This window comes from Lycorma delicatula, chromosome 4 (assembly GCF_047948215.1).
Source record: "Lycorma delicatula isolate Av1 chromosome 4, ASM4794821v1, whole genome shotgun sequence".
In the NCBI taxonomy this organism is placed as follows: domain Eukaryota; kingdom Metazoa; phylum Arthropoda; class Insecta; order Hemiptera; family Fulgoridae; genus Lycorma; species Lycorma delicatula.
Window position 1 is genome coordinate 79098540 of NC_134458.1, and position 18751 is coordinate 79117290.

The 18751-nt window shown below is 27.4% G+C and overlaps 1 protein-coding gene across 3 annotated transcripts in view; it reads left to right on the forward strand.

The window, feature by feature from the left end:
- The window catches only part of LOC142323580 (uncharacterized), a 332171-nt gene that overhangs the window by 193671 nt on the left and 119749 nt on the right, over positions 1-18751 (forward strand). For 2 of the 3 annotated variants that reach the window (XM_075363406.1, XM_075363405.1), the window contains exon 3: positions 17162-17641. In XM_075363406.1, coding sequence (XP_075219521.1) covers positions 17162-17629 — 468 coding nt within the window. In that variant the 3' untranslated portion in view covers positions 17630-17641. The remainder of the gene's footprint in view (positions 1-17161; positions 17642-18751) is intronic. The other variant, XM_075363404.1, reaches the window with a different exon arrangement.

Genomic DNA, 18751 nt, shown 5'->3' on the forward strand with positions numbered 1-18751 from the left:
TTTTTATTATGTTACCGTCTGTTTACTTATTTTCGTTCCTTTATTTTTTTAACTCGTACAAAAAATATAACCGAGCAAAAATCTATAAATAATTTGTAATATGTAATTAACTGAGCACGTAGAAAATTCATGGCATTATGATAGAATAGAACAGAATGAAACACTGTATCTAACCATTCGAGTGATAATACATAATCCAAAATTATGGATTAAGATAGAAAATTCAATGAAATACAAGAGAGTCGAGCAATTTTAACAAGAAAGAAAAATAATATTTTGAACAATAAGTGCTGAATTAAAGTCGCATAAAAACCCATTATTTTCTAATTTTATTTTTTAGAATTACCGATTTCAAATCACGTCAAACAAAAATTAATCAAAAATTAAACAAAAATTAAATAATCGAATGTTATAAAAAAAAAAAACAAAAACATATGAAACAAATTAAAATTTTTTTCTCCCAATTTTTCGTCGTATCATATTAGTTAGAAATTAAGAAAGAACTTTTCGGAGATTTTCATGGAATATACGGTTTATTACAAGAAGAAGTAGTAAAGAATACTAAAGCCGAAAAGCAAAATAAAAGATGAAAACTTTTGAAATATTGTTTATCGGAGATTTCTTTAAAATTTAGTAATTTTAAAAAGTTTGAATTACAGAAATTTTAAGCCGAATAGAGAAAAAAAATGTTTAGTATAAACTAGTTAAATAAGAAATAATACCTTAAAAGTAAACGTATTCAACGTTTATTACGAAGAGCGACTAATATTAAGGGTGGATAAAAAAGACGTAAAAATTATAAGAAGTTATAAAACATCGCTAACTAACTAGCAGTAACTGTTACCTTGACTACGTTTCGTAATTATTCATACCATGAGTAAGATGCAGAACCCAAGGACAAAAAGGTTGTATATAAAATTAGCATACAGTGGATGAAAGGAGTTAAAAACATTCAGCATGTGAGGAATATAATTAACCGAAATTCTATAGGATATCTGATGCACATTTAATTTGCACTCTTAGATAACTAAGCCTCTTGTTTTTTGTAGGCAATACACACGTAGTTGTGCTATATGTTTGGCTCATCGTAAAAAAATGTGATGTTAATTACGCCCTAACAAGAAATTAATGCAGAATGGTGGTATGCAAAGCCGAGTAATCGTTAGCATTAAAAATTAACCGATACTATTAGGTCTCTATCGACTTTCCTCACCGTATAAAAGGTAATCAATCGTTTACCTTTCTGCGATACTCTGATATGTTAATTGAAATTTTCTGTGTAAACCGCGATGAAACGTAATTATTTATTTCGAAAAATTTACAATCATATCAAAAGTACATATTATTTATAGTGAGTAATTAATGACCGGGAAGAATGAAGATAGACTTCATCTGAAGAGTGAAATATGAAGTTTTTTATGGTTTCTAGTTCGTAAAGTTTTATGTACTTATTTTGGTACACATAAGGATTTTATGGGCAATGATTTTGAGTAGCTTTAGAATAGGTAACACTCCAAATCATCAATATGATATAGATAATGTAAATTATAATAATGATTTATTATTACTATTAAACGGTGGAACTTAATTAGAAAGAAACGTAATTCTTAACTTAAGAAAAAAGTACTTAAATACATTTACAGAAATTTTATTAAAAAGAAGATAATTTTTTATTGCTATTTGTAACTGAAAAAAGAATCACTATTTGTGATAATCTGTCAAAATATACGTATCCTATAACTCCAGCCATTTAACTTCCAATAGCCGAGAAAATGAGTGACCTTTTTGAGTACGGGTGAAGATAATAAATCACTATTTTAGAACCACCCAAGAGGCACGTGTGTATTCTGTAAATATGTTTAAATGCAAAAAGTTACTCCAGGCAAAAGTAGTCAAAACAAATCCTAAAAAAAAGGAACAAAAGATAAACAAGGGAACAAAAAGAAAGGGTTATGAAAATAAATTTATTTAGTTTAAGAATGAAATTCAAAGGATTAAAGAAAATTTTTCTTGAGTTTTTTAATTTTTTGTTTTTGACTAAATTATTGTAATATAATTACTCGATAGAGATATCTATATTAAAAATATTTTACGTAATTTTCTTTTTAATATTTAACATTTTACATTCAATTTAAATTTCTTTAAGTTTACACATAATAATTTAGTTTTTTAAAATGTTTTCTAGCATTCCTGGTTGAAAAATCAACTGTATATATAAATGGTAAATATTTTTCGGATGTAGTTCCTCAAAACATATGGGAAAAATAGAAATATAGTTTTGATTATTTCAAGCCGATTAGAAAAGCTACTTACAACAATTTTGTGCATTTTTCATAAAACAAATGTTTATAAAAAATTAAAAATTTTCTATTCTACTTTCTGTTCAGATTAAGATTTCTGGATCTAAAAAACTAATTTATAAACTTTATTTTAAAAGCTAATTTTCTCATAAAATATTATTTGAGATGTTTATTAAAATTATAAATTTGTTAAGTACAGAATAACAATTTTTTTATATTTTTTAATACATGCAGGAAAATTAACTATTTCAAAATTATTAATTAAAATATTTCATACTTTATTTTTTTCTGTTTAAATCGGTCCAAATTGTTTCCAATTACAGGATAATTGGTCAAAAGAACTTAATTTTAATGAAAAATTCTTAGTATATTGATTTATTCCATTAAAAATATATAAAAATTCTCTAAACAAAGTGCTCAAGGAATGTCTACATGCATTTAAAGTTATACGTACCGATTATACTGGTTTACCAAACAAAAATTCACATCAACCGAAAATATTAATTTATGTATTGAAAACGTATGATTTTCAAGAAAGTTTCTGTTGTGGTAATACCAAGATTACAACTTCGTTTTAGTCTTACCTAAAAATTTAAATATATCCCACAATTCTAAATTAAAAGACCCTAGATTATTAAATAACAACTTATCTTTGACAAAACACTGTTAATTAAACGTGAAGAAATATTTCAAAAATTTGTGTGTTTTATTAAAAGCAACACAACCTGTATAATTCAGAATGTCCGTGTGATTTTTTATAACGACATTTGTTTAAAACTACAAAAAGCAGTTTGTAGTTAATTAACTAATTAGTTCTTTTAGCATTGTATATATTTAAATCTGACGAAAAATGTAGGTGTAATTGTAACCAAATAATTGAAATTAATGGGTAACATTACTGTTAATATGTAGTAATTTAAGCGAAATTTTTTGCGTTTTATTGTGACGCTTATTAAATATGTAGTGAAAAATATTGCTGTACAAACACCGTAAATTAAACCTAAGAAGGGTGAATTTTTTTAGTATTTTTTTATATCTTAACCAGGGAAAAGTATCAACGAAATATAATTTAATAGAAAATATTATCATTTTACAATTATTATTGGTAGGGGGAAAATTATTATTGTAAATATATATGTATGTATGTATATATATATATATATATATAAAATTATGGAATGAAACAGTCCAAAAACGAATAGGCCCAAGAGATCGGGAAAATAGAATGTAATTGGCCTATAGTCTAACTTAAAATTTTACAGAAAAAAATCATCTCTACAAATGTAAAATTAAGGATCTTGTAGACAATGATTAGTCCAAAAGCGTTGAACGTTGCAGATTGTTTGATAATGACTAATACGGACGTTTTAATCCAAAAGTAAAAAAAGAAGATTTTGAAGGAACATATTTGGTCCTGTATAGGATGAAACTTTATAAATATATATATATGAAAATATAATGAATATATAATGAAAATAAACGTCGTTCCCTCAAACTGCTAAATTAGACATTTAAAGAAAAAATATATGAGTGAAGATTAGCTTTCATAGAGTCACACTTTGTTCGCCCGATTTCTTAGGTTAATTTTTTCTTGGCCTTTTCATTCCACAGTATATATATATATATATATATATATATATATATATATATATATACACACACACAATAATTATGTTTTTTTATAAGAAAAAAAGTAGTAACAGAAGGCTTCAGAAAATAGGTCAATTAGATGTAAAAGTACTTAAGAATTACAGGCAGTAAAGGATGGGTAGGGACTCTAATAAAAGTGTTAAACTTTCGAAACGGAAAAAATAAGACTACGTTATTTGTAAAGCTTTTTTTATTAATCTTCATCCTGCAGATGAATTTTAATAAAACATTTTAGGAAAAAATAAAGCAAATAAAATTTGAAATCAATTTTCATACTAAATATTTTATCAGATTTTGACTAAGTTTATCAAATTTTTTATCAGGATTTCTTCGAGGTAACAGTTCGCCTGGTTAAATTTGTGTTAAAATTAATATAAAATGTAATATTTTTTATTTTGAATTATCATTAATTTACTCAATTCAATGATTTAATGGAATGTCATAAACAAATTATTTAAATTATAGTTGAAATTATTTATTTTCTGTTTGTTAAAGTTACGAATATTTTTACAGTAACCTAGCCTACACTCACACAACCATTGAATATATATATTATTATTATTATTATTAGTTTTACTAGCACAACTATGTTTACTACTACTGTTATTATTATTATTCGCGTGAGGCCAAGTGTATGTTTAATTGTGCATATCTTAATTATCATTGTTTTTATGAAGGTGTATAACAAACCTTTTTAACTAACTCCTATCCATAATATTACAAGCGTTAGCATATTTCTCAAGTACCTTCTATTTCAAACATTAATTTATGATTCTATATATTTTGTAAAAGTCCCTCTTTTCTTATTAATATACTCACACACTTTACATCACACATTCTTTTTTATTATCACAAAAGAAATTATTAATTACATTTAATTTTAAAATACTTTAATTACTTAACTTAAACCCTTAAAATCGATGACAAAGATCTTTGTCAAATCAGTATATATATATATATATTTGTTTTATTAAACATGTTAAAAAATTCATAAATGCTAAAGACAATAAAATGAAAATATAACAAAGTGCTCGTTAAAACATTTACTTAATAATGTTTTTAATCATTTGAGGAAATCTCTTTTCCCATAAAACTTAATTGCTATTATTAATAATATTACTTTATCTGAACAATAACGTGTCACTTTTTTTAATTTTTATACTCTAAAGGTTCATAAGCGTTTGAATTATAAAATAAAAGAACGAATATTTTCATTAATCCGGCATAAATAATCAAAATTGCATAAGTAGGTTAAAAATTTGGTGTTATAGTATCGGTGAGATAATGAGACTTTTATTTTAAAACATATTTTTAAATTATTTATTCCATTTTAAAATAAAGATAAGTTTCATTTTCAGAAAAACTACAGTTTTTTTGTTATTATAAAATGATCACAATATATCAAATATTTTTTTTTTGAGAAATATAACAAAACACTCCACTATTTTTGGAAATGAATTCTATAATAAATAAAATATTTGGCCAAAAAAAAATTTGATACTAGAAAATACCCAGAAATCGCTAAACTAATTTATTTAAAATCTAAAATTGGTTGTCTAATTCTATTGTTAAACGATCACTGTCAGTACATATTGAGGAATTAGAACATACTCGTAAATAAAATAATAATTACAAAGATAAAATGATAATGATAATTCTGTAAATATCCCTACAAAACCAGCATTGTATCTGGTTTATAAAATACACTTAAACGAGGACTAAATATTCTAAAGTGTTGTTTTAGAGGATTCCAGTCGAAAGCTAAAAGTTGGATTTCATTCTGCCTACCACGGCCTTGTAATACCAGATAAACTAAAATTTTATTACAAGATAGAAATGGCATGAACCTTTGACGAATAAAAAAGAATTTCTTCCTTTAAAAAAAAAATAAAGGGGAAACCCGTTTATTGTTCTTATTGAAGATAGCTTAAAAAAAAAAAGAATAAATATAAAATGTAAACGGCTATTATATCCGTATCGTTATTTAACGATGAAGTTTCGGCGTTATCACTGAAGAATCTCTTTTCTAAATACTCTAATATTTACCTACTACTACTGATTTTATTAAAAACATTTTTTTTCTAGTGAAATTATTTTGAGACCAGTTTCCTGGCAAAGTTGCGTTACAGCCAAATTCTCTAGACTTTTACATTTATAACGAGACAAACTCCTCGTTATCATATTTTCAATGTTTCATTTAGTTTGACCTACCTGTCTAAATTGCATTTATTTCCCTTACTAATGAATTTATACATATTAGTACATAAATATATAAATGTATACTGAACTTATACGTATTTTGATGGTTTTCTTTTTATCTTCAGTATACCCGACAATAGAAACTGATTTCCAAGATTAAATTACGGTAATGTTAAATATACGATTTAAAAAAAAAAGATATGTAATTATAATGCTGGTGACGAAATATTACCCGAATTATCAATGGATTTAGTTATACAATATTATTAAAGAATACTGCTAATAGATAAGGGATATAAAGTTATACGGGATGAATTATATCTATTTTTCTTTAAAATGTCTTTTTTTAAGTAAAAAATTATATTAAACATTAATAAAACTTTAGAAACTTAAACAAATCCTTTAAAATTTTAATACAGTTTTGTATCGAATAAACCGGGATGGTGGTAGATACTGCAAAACGTTTTGCAATCGGTTGGTCTAAGTGATAAAATATGTAGTATTAATTAAATGTGGTTGTTGTAAACGATGTTCGTTAATTGTAATTATACGTAGCGGATAATTCAATCGTTCACTAGGTAATGACAGATCTACGTGTTAGTAGCGTGTTTTTATATTATTACTTGAAATCGGTGAGGATTTAAAAAAAGTGTATATTAAAAAATATTTATCTTATAAAACTATAAGAATATTATAAGGTATATGTTTATGAACGTTTAACGAAATAAAATATAAATTTTAACCGAATTAATAATATATTTTAATCTCAGACGATATGACAAACTCGAGTTTATAAAGTATACCCTAGTGTTATTAGATGACATCTGCTCGGGGCAAAATCGGAGGCAGTACTCCGAGTTGGCTATTTTAGTGATAGACACATATTCAGTGGTGCGATTACAATAAGTATAAGTATACTGTAATGTTGTATTACAGAGTTATATTATTGTCTTGTATAATGTTAGCTAGGTAGGTTGAACTGAAGGGAGGTTCCTAATAAATATTAATGAGAGTTCCCGCATAGTATTACTGTAAACACATGTCGTACTCCGAAGCATGACATGGCCCCCTCCCACCCCGCCTTGAACACCCACTCCTCTGCCCCCTTCGATACGGCTTCCCGGCTCCAGGCCGTGAGGCCGTGGTTTCCCGCCCACACTGTCCACGGTCGACACACCCTTCCCTTGTAAGGGGACTTCAACCCCCTAATTTAGTTCAATTCGGTAGTTTTTTTTAAGTATATTTGTTACTTTGCAATTTTTCAGCGGCTTGAACTGAAACGAATTCGGTTAAAGGCGTTTTATTCCCGGGTAGGTCGATGAAATAAATTCTAAAGAACATAGCTTTAAGCGAAAAGATATATAACACGTATAGGATTCCTACTGATGATTTCTGTAATATACGGTTTGAGCCGCTGAAATTGCTTAGCCGGATTAAAGAATAGAATGCCCGTATAAGACTTGACCCGATAGTAACTGGATCCAGGGTTTAAATGTACTCGAGCACAATAAATCGTGGATTTTTCCATCTGTAAAAAAATTAAAGAATTAAATCCTGTTTCCGTAAGTAAAATTTCACCTAAATAAAATTAACAAATACCTCGACTTTTAATAACCTAATTTTCCGTTTTAAATCGATTATTTGATTAGTTTCAGGCGTTTCTCATTCATTTTTGCTTTAATCCTTAACCTCAAAATATTTACGAACCTTACAAAAACAAATCCATACATTTATCTTACTTGGACGTTCCACCCTTTCCGGCTTCTTCTATTATTAAAGTTAGCTAGCCTTACACGTCTTAAATAGTACATTACCTACCGACCACGTTCATTATTTTTTCTTTTACAAGATTCTGGCGCAAATTTCTTTCACTTTAACCCAAAATATATAACTTCATCTAACCATCTAATTTTATTTTAATTTTAAATTTTCTACTGCTTTATCTAAGTTTTTTCTTTTCAATTCTCACCGCCATAAAATTTTAAATTCCATACAAGCATTTATCTATTTTTTTTTAATTCTGACATACGTTTGTGGTAATGTTAGACTTTTCCTTTCTTGGCATCATATCCTTAGAGCTCTGCTGCAAGAAGGAAAGTATGGTATTCGGTAAAAAAATGGAGTACGGTTTTTTTTGTTGCATTTATTACAGTTTCATGACTCAGGGATCCCAAAATACAAAAAAAAATCTAAGTGAGTAATCCTTCTAAGTATGTATGTACGTGTGTTTGAAGATTTTGATTGGATAAACTATTGTGATGAAAATTTGTATAAAGATTCATGAATAGGAGACAATTTGTAAGTAAACTTTTGGGATCAACTTTTTCCAAATTTTGGTAATATAACCCCAATTTATATTGAGCTCAGTACATGCGAGCATATATTAACAATTTTTAAAGAATTTTTCCGAAAATTCCCCTTTCCACAAAAATCGATAAAGCTATAATTTTTTTATTGTATACTTTTTAACCGAAATTTTTTATATGTCTTCTTAGGCATGGTAGTAGTGCAAGTGATCCAAAAATATACTTTAGGGGCAGTATTGGGGGTGGGGAGCCAACCATAGTTTAAAAGTATCGATTTAAAAATTTTTTTTTTTTGTTTATTTTCGTATATCATTATTTTTACATTATATTAGAATAGATAACCAATGCCAGGAAAGTGTCACAAATTTTTATCAGCTTTTTTCATGAGTAAAAGCTTTCCAGGGTTTTAAAGTTCTATTTTCATATCTTCTTTAGCTCTTGAATTCCAGTACAACGTTGGCATTTACTCATTTAACGCGAGATGTTTCAAAACCGAAGGAAAAATGTAGTTTTAAAGTTTCTTCTACACCAATTAAATATTTTGATTTAATAAACCAGATTCTTCATTTTCTTATGGATATTGTAAATATTGAGCAAAAGGAAGGTTTGAATAAAAAGCTGTTTAGGCAAGGGTGAATAAAGAAAACATCTTCAAACGCTTTTTCTTAAATCAAAATTCGCTTCATAAATAAAAACACTTTTCAACTTCTTTACTCTTCGTTTTACGTTATCTTAATCATTCATTTTTCTTCTACCTGTTTATCATATTTTATTTTGCGTTTTATTTATATTTATTTTCAAATAAATTAGTTCAAAATGAAACAGAGTAGGATGAGAATAATAAATTAGATAAACATAAATAAGGAAGAATATTTATAAAATATATAGTTATTTAATTTTTTTTTATACGTTAGCAAAAACTAGATAACTTTTTAAATTTTAATGTTTCTTTTCGAAAGTTATTCATAACGTAACATCTTAAAGTGCTTGCTATTCCCAATCATGCTATCGTTCGGCTAGAAGAATGCACAGTATGCTTTAACGTTGGGAATACCAAATCATATATTCTTAAATTTATAAATTTTACCACGTAAATTAATTTGATAAATTAAAACTGAAACGATGTGAACGTAGTGTATGAATAAAAAAAATAAGAAAGGGGTGCAATTGTTTAAAAGGAAGATAGCTTAGTCGGAAACACATGTCTCAGTGCTTCCTGGGTAAGATTTACACCCTGACCATCCGACTATAAATTGCACAACCGAGTGATTCCACTTGATAGCAGCAGTAAGAATAATAATAATAATAATAATAATAATAATAATAATAAACGCTAGTGTCAGTTCGGTGTGGTCCCCCTCAGTTCGCTTCTTGAATAGGTAAACCCTGAGAACCTATGAATAATAAACGTCAGTTAATTTAAAATACATCAATAAACATTTACATAGTCTAATATCCATTTAAAATTATTTTCCCTACAGACTTACCAAGAATAATATTCATAGTTAGAATGTTGACTACATTACTTAAGCCTTGTATCTGCAGTTACAAAAATACTGTACACAAGATTCGCTCTTATTTATTCTGCAAAACAAAGTAAGTAAATTCCACTACTATCAAGAACCATAAAGGACTAAAAAAAGCGACTTCGTTGTTTCTACCGAAAATAAAATACAGCAAAAAATTTATAATATAAATAGATGTCATCCCAAGTAAAACTGAAAAATTTTCCGTTTATCAACGTAACGTTTTATATAACATTACCCAGATATCAAAAAACATTTCCTTGGGTCATCCTTTCCGACGGGTAACTTCATCCTACGCTTTTTCATCTTTCCTTGCTTTGAACACATAATTCATCGGTTAAGTTATTAATAATTTCAATATTAATAAATAACTTTTTTTTTTTTTGAAAGAAAAAATTAAAATAGCTCTTATAAAACAACCAACAAAAAAGTCCTGCTATTCTGATGATGAGTTTTAACAAATAATTTATTGAACCTGAATTACCTACATCTTCGTTTAACGCAAATAATAATTACTAAAAATAATAAAAATTTTAACGTCAACACTTATCGTTAATACGAATATCTGTACGAATATAAGTGACCTATTTTTAGTCCCCTCCGAAAAGATAAGGTATTTCATGGTAATAAGCATGAAATGGTTGTTAAACCTAATGTATCTTCTTAAATTTTACTAAATATTTACAGTTTTAATGGAGCATAATTGAATTATTAGGCATGAAAGCGTGATAGTAGTACAAATAATAACTTAAAAAAAACCTTAACTTTATTAACGGTGGATACCACCATACAATCGTCACCTGTCTAAAGTGACCGCTTTTAATTATTGCCAACAGGGATCAAAACAAAAATATTCTATTATATTTTTTTCAGTTAATTGCTGTTAACTTTTATTCTATTCAGGCTTTTTTTATATTTTACCTTTATACATTTTTATCAACCGTTATTTCCTATAACTATTATTTTAATATATTTTTTATGCCTGTGGGCTATTTACTACAAGCAATTATGTTTTTATTTAATAAATTTCTATTTTGTGAAGCGGCTCAGATCAAGGTTTCCAGTGGTGTTCCTTGATAGTTCCTCGGAAATATGGACATACTTTTTCTACTCGTGATGTAAATATAACCGCCCCTAACATGATCATTATAACATATAGTTATTTCCAGATCTGAATTAGATATTTTATTAAAATTTATTACTTTTGAATATTATCAAATTTACTTTATATTACAAGTTTTTCTAGGAATCAATAATAATTTTTATATTTTTTTTTAGAACCCGGATAAAAAATATTTTTCCTTGAATGATAAAATGTTTAAATTAATTTTTAACCTAACATAAACCTATTGATAATGTCATAATTAAATGTTAATAAAAGAATGTAAATAAAAGTTAAAATAAACCGTTTTTTTATTACAGTACGATTTTTAATTGTAGTAAATATACAAAAAAATAATCGTACAAAAAGGAAAAGTCAAGTAACAGAATAAGAGCTATTAATTAAAAATGACATACTGGAATTATCAAAAAGTATATAGGATAATGTATTATTATAACTATTTATCAACAAACATTTTTTTCTCCACTTGAATGTTAAAAACTTATACATTTAAACACATATAAAAATGTGTGTATGTATGTATGTATGTGTGTACTTAAAAAAATAACTACTTAAATGGTTTAACTTATCTAAACTAGACTTCAACATTAATGTCCGGTTTCCTTAGAACAAATGTAGTAATTCCGTATCTAAGCTAGTGACATCTTGACGTCTATTTGTGGTGATTGTAGATAAAAAACTGACATGAGCAAAACGAATGATTAAAAATAAGTTAAAAGTTTTTATACAACTATATACCTATAGAATTTATACATAAACTCATGCGCGCACACGTACACATTTACTTACTTACGTAAATAGAGAGGGGAAAAGTTGTTTTGTTTTATGCAATAATATATAAAGATGTTTCAAACAAATATAAACTTATATTAAAAATTAAACAATAACGTAATGAAAATTTAGGTAACGTAATGGTGAAAATATAATTTTATGTATATAAAGTCTAGGCGTAGTAACAGTAATCAAACTTTTAATATTATTTTAGTTCCGTTTACCGTTTTTTAAATTTATTTTCGGGTTCTAATTCAACATTTCTGGGTCGGTGAACTTTAAGAGTGTTCAACATGTAGATTGTCAATTAACAAGGAACGCATCTATGTAAAATTAATAAATAAAGTTACAAGAGAGAATACAGATTATAAATTATAATCAGTGTTATAGTGAATAATTATAATCAGTTAGTTTTTTAAGTGATTTTAAACGGGTAAAATCACTTAGTGGTAATGTATTACCTTTCTTTTCAAAAGGTTATACGTTCAAATCGAGTCCGTTCTGTTAAAGTATATCTTAATGCGTAATCATATATTAATGTATAAGTAAAGAACTTTCGTTACGTGGATACAATTTAAAATAATATTTCAAGATATTGGTTGTTGCTGACGTTAATGTATGCATATTAATTTTTTGTAATAAGTTGATGAAAAACTTTTTTTGAGTTTATCAATAAATAACTTAAATCTGTGAATTATTCAGTACGTTATTTTTCTGTGAAAGTTTTAATAGTTCTGGTAATTTCGATTCAATAGAATGTTGTTATGTTTCTTTTATGCAACTGTGTACGCGTGTGTATATATATGTATGTTTTATATATCTATAAGAAGCGAGTCTTCCTGGAAAAAAGGGAGATATATACTGTTAGACAGGTTGGCGAATTGATCTGTCAGTGTCGTTGGATCTCAGCACCTGCATACGAAACGGTTCATTTCGCTATTCAGTAACTACAGTGCTACCCGAACATTCTTGTTAGAAAACATGAGAACAGTTTTTTGTCTTATCTCCTTTTATAAAATAGTTTGTACTGTTTCTTGTTTTGTATATAGTAATAAAAATAACTTTTTATTAAGTATTAAAACGTATTGTAATAAATACTACCAGATATTGTCACGTTAGAGAGACCGTGTAATTAAAATTGAATTAATTACTTGAGACTTAATGTAATCGATTAAGAAAAAAGGGAAACTTGTTAAGTTTCCCTTTTTTCTTAATATAAGTTAAGTATGTTTAAATAATTTACATCGATTTTGAAAATTCATAAAACAATTACCCAAAATCTGAATCATCCACGGCCCCAGTTTGATCTGAGTACTGAGTTACACTTATTATACTCAGATCAAACTGGGGCTGTGGGTGATTCAGATTTTGGGTAATTTGTTTTATGAATTTTCAAAATCGATGTAAATTATTTAAACATTGATGTGTAATTTAAAAAATAATCAATAATTTAAATATTATTTATTTATACGAATTTAGTAATTTTTAAATTACGTTATAAATTATTCAAGTAAACATTAAAACATAATGGGAACTTACAAAATGTAATTAATTTTTCTATGTAGAGCGTAAATATTATATACCAGACAAACAAAAAATTCGTAGAGTGTATAATTAAACTGTTCATCCGGCAAACAGGACGCTGCTTCAACTTAAGATACAACGGGTATAAAATCACTCCACAATAATATAGATAGGTTATCGTCTACCACCTCAGAAGCCATCCTTCAGGCTAATAATTTATACTTGAACAGAAGCAAACACGGGTACCGGCTATGTCTTTCTTAAATAATTATTCTTTTGTTTCAATAATATAATTTATTATTTTAACATCGTTATTATTAGGATATGTAGTAAATGCGTTATATATATTTCCGATGAGTTTAACCCTTAAAAATTCTGTCAAATTGTGAAATCATTTTTCATTAATAATAATTACCTTTAAAAGTACATGAAATTTCAATGAAAATGTTCTTTTAACTACTTTTTATCCTAACGTGATTTACGCCTGTGTAATATGTGCAACATAAATCCTGAAAATATCCGCTATTAATTTAAAAAGTAATTTTTTTAAATATCCTCTTCCCTCAAGTCGGGCGATTTTTTCATCGAATTATTAACAGTTATCGACAATTTTTCGAGAAGTAGCTAAGAATAATTTGCTTGTCTTATCTTCATTAAAATCATTTTCTTTGCTGAAAAGATACAATTTTAACAGATATACATATCGATCGCTAGATATATTTTTTTCATATTTAACAGTACAAAACACAATAACCGATTATCGTAGGGAGATAAAAATAAGTAAAAAAAATTAACCAGCAGTTATCAATTATATAGGAATATGTTTTTAAGCCCTACTGTTAAATTAATTATATTTTTCTATTCTAATAGTATTAAGTTATACATCTATGTATTTTAATTTTCCTTTACAGGGTAGAAAATAGCTGTCGTAAAAATTACGACGTGTAATTTTTTATTATTACATGCGTTATAAGCGTGCAGATTTTATTTACTAAATCTTTTTGTGTGAATGAAGACATATAACTGCATAAGTCTAATTTTTGTCTAAAAATTTAAATTTTGTCAAAAAACTGACAAAATAAGTTATTATTTCAATGAAATTTGGAAGATTATATAATTATTATTATTAATACCAAAACCATATTAGCAATAAAATGTATAAGAACGAATAGTTAAGATTAATTTTTGTTTCATATGAAAAACAAAATTATAAATTATCACGAAGATATTTTATTTTGTCTCTAAATATTTCATTCCCAAGATTTAAATTTATTAAGAGTTAAAATGTACGATATGTTGAGAGTTTTAATGAAAAAATTTCGGTTCAATTATTTAATGTTTAAAATCAGGTTAATTTCAGTGTGCTTGCAACGAAATCACATATATTGTTGACTGAGGATTTTAAAAAAGTTCAACAAAAAAACGGCCTTCGATGTTTTAAGTGTACAGTAAAATCTAAATTTTTTCAAATTGTAATAACAATATTATTTTCCTTGGTTCAGGAAGTATGAATAATTTGGGTTCAGGAAGGGATTTCCTCATTTCATTAAATCTCTTCTAATCCAAGAAAACGTAGAAAAAAGAAATTAAAGGCAAAAAACCAGTTAAAAAATGGAAAACTTTTGAGATGGCCGTTTCATGGCTACGTTGTACTTAAGACCAAACGTAACTGTATCGATATTTTTTTCATCTATAATACATGGATTCCTTTGTTAAAAACAGTAAAAAAATATGAATCGGTCGTTTTTATACATAAAAAAGTTCAGTTAAGCAAATATTTCATAATACCATGAGATTATTAAAGTTTTTTTTTTAAGCGTGTCATAATGTGTTTGTTATTTCAATATACGTTATTTAGTTAAAAGACTAGAAAATCTGGTTATTTGATAAATTTTCAGATTATTTTTTCGTTTGTAGAAAAGCATTAAAAGAATTTAGTAACCTGTAAATTTTAACAGAACTATTTTTAAGACATTTATTTCTGTAGTTCCCCGAGATCAATAAAACCATTCATCTTTTGTTTTAAAGAAACATTTTGGTGTATACAAATGTAAAAATTTCTTTGAGGTTCGGATAACCTTTAAAAACATACGGCCTCTGTTCAAACAAAATACCAATAGATCTTGGGTAGATATTCGTACTCCGATTACCTCGTATAATGTTTTAAAAAAATTAAATTTTAATAATATTTGTTTATAATAAACTCATCGGTGACACTATTATTTTGCAGAAAAAGATTTTTCTTGGAAAATTGTTAAAAATTCTGAACTCCATTCCGTATTTTTACAGCCTTTACTTTATTCAAGCCCTGTAAAATAGATGAATAAAATCTGGTAACACTGATTTTTTTAGATTTCATTTATAAATAAAATGTAATTTATTTAAATGTCTTTCCAATTTTAGCTCAAAAAAAGGTGTAAGAATGCTGATGATTTTTTCACGAGTAAAAGCTACTCTGTGATTTACATATTAGAAAAATAATAAGGAAACTCGATACCCGATTGTTTATTAATTTAAACAAATTCTATTCGTTAATTTAAATTAGAAAATATCAGTCTTATTATTATTTTAATAAATATGCTTATTAATTTAGATAAAATTAGCTTCAAATATTACAAATTAACAGATTTAAAAAAAGTCGTATACGTTTTATAATGTTAGTAATACTCAAGTAGTCGCGGCGAGTTCCCTATCTTAAAAACAATTAACTCCCTGCTGAGCTCTGTTTGTTCTAGTCACCCCTTATGTAATTTAATACCTATATCACTTGACACCTATCTAACTCGAATTACTGTTTACGGTTCCTCACTGATATAAATAATAATATGTCATACAGCCCTACCTTCGATCTACATAGTAAAATTACACCGTAGAACGTATTTATTATAATTCTAATGAGCCGTTAAAATTTAAATCGGTTGTTTTATTTGTAGTGAAATAATTATTTTAAAAACCGCTTAAAACGTCGACGTAATTTAATAAACCTTGTCAATTTTTCTTAATATCAAAATTATACTATTGCGTATTACTTATTATGCATTTTTCTTAGATGTATTCCAATTTCATTTAATTATTTTATTTTTTTCAAAAATATTTTTGGTCAGGATTGTAACGAATTAAAAAAAAAATTAATTCAATTACGACATAAAACAGAAATCCCGATCAATATTTATGATTCCCGATCAGAATCCTGGAATAGGTTTCCTTTCTTTCCCTACGTTCTTTATAATACTTAGATTCACAGTTATTAAAATACATAAATGTACATAAGGGTATTCCAGTCAAAATTTCTTAATTAAAACTTACTACGCAATTATTACTAGTTTTCCAGAAATTTTGTTAAAAATTATTTTAGTAATGTTTGAGAAATATAAATATCACCTTGAACTGTGTAATTCATCTTTTGGTACAAAATATTTTGGGGATTAATAAACTTATACATAAACCGTTAATTTATATTTTATTGTCCTTTATGTTTTATATGTACGCATGTATATTTATATTTTCTCTTTTCTTATGATATTTTTTTATATAAACATGAAAACTGTTTGAGTATGAAGAAAGAGTTCAAGATGTTTTTATATTAACCGAATAGATTAGACGCGATAGCGAACGAAACATTTTGTTACAAAAATAGTACAAAGACGAGCAGTTTAAATCTTCCATTATAATTTTTAATATAAAAATGATAATTTAACGATCGCGATTAGTTTAGCTTTTTTCTTTCATTTAAACGAATTTATTTTCTTGTTTTCGTTTCAGGTGAAAATCTGGTTCCAAAACAGACGCAGCAAATACAAGAAAATGATGAAAGCCGCACAACAAGGAGCGGGTGGCGGATCCGCTCCCGGACCTCATATGCTTGGGGGAGCCGCTCCACACACTCCTCAGGGTCAGCCACAACCCCCGAGTCCGCAGCCTCCCTCTGGAATCCTACAAGGGAACGGTAACGGATCGTCGAGTGGCAGTCAGCCGAGTCCCGGAGGCGCTTACCTGCCTCACGGGCACGGCCACGGGGGCCAAGGACACGGTACCCCTACCCCGAGTTCGACACCCGTCAGTGAAATGTCACCGCACGGGGTGAGCGGTTCACCACCTCTTGTGGCCTGGGACATGAAGCCGACTCCCGGACATCACCATCCGCACCACCATCCACATCATCCGCAGTATATGCCCCAATACTCGTGGTACCAAACAGAGGGCACTACTCCTGCTGGCCTTCTCACGTGAGTCAACTAACAGGTACTAAAATTTACTTGTATGTATAACGAACGTTTATTGCCCGATGTGTTTTGCAGTCGATGTTATTTATCCACAGAATTTCAACCTATATATGTTCTCAGTCGTTTAGGATGTAATATTAAACAAAATTCTATCAAACGGATGAATGGACGTTTATTTACGTCACATGTTTCTTCGTTTACCGTTTGGCTAAAAAAACACCTGAGCTTTTAACATCAAAAAGAAAAACCGTAGTAAAACTCATGCTGTATAATTTACGGAGGTAAATCGTTTTTATTTTCCAAACTATTCGATTAATAGCTCATTAACCCTTAAAGAACGTGTGTAGTTTGCTTTTAAGTAAACATTAAAACATACGCTTTAATGATTCAATGATAATTACAATAAAATATTCCCAAAAATGTTTAAACCGAATCTCTCCCGCTCAAACATAAACAGACCAAAAAAAAAAAAAAATGGTTCAGTAAAATAAGTAAGAAAATGACTAGTTTTTTCTTTTCCATTAAACGTGTGTGTAAATGAAAATAACAATTCTCTCTAATAGACTAAAGTTGGAGATTAAATTTGTGGATAAGCAACATCGTTCAAATCCTATCACAAGGAACACATTATAGGAAAAATGATCTACTAACTTTATATAACATTATGTTATTTTAATTGTTAGTTTAACGATCTATTCGTTTTGATTAGGTTCACTTTTGAACTAATCCACTCGAATGGTTTCATTCATTTGACCGTTCCCTCTCATTCTGCATTAATTTTATTTTTAATTCTATCATATTTATTACATTCTACACACTCAGCTGTTTGTTTTATAGTCCAACTTACGGCTTACACTAAAGTTTTTATCGCATCTAATTTTCCTTCTGTATTAAATTAATTAAACACGGATGTATTTGTTTACGACCTACCGTCGTAACTTAGTTCTTTTAGTAAGAATTTACGACGGATTTCTATTTTCTTTGAATCAAGTTATAAATTATTTATATTGAATCTTATCAAAATACATAACTTTTAAAAGTTTTCTGTAACATTAAATTTTAAAAACACATATTTCTAAATCCTTTTTAGATTTCCTTCGTCAATGTTACAGTGTCATATAGGGTTAGA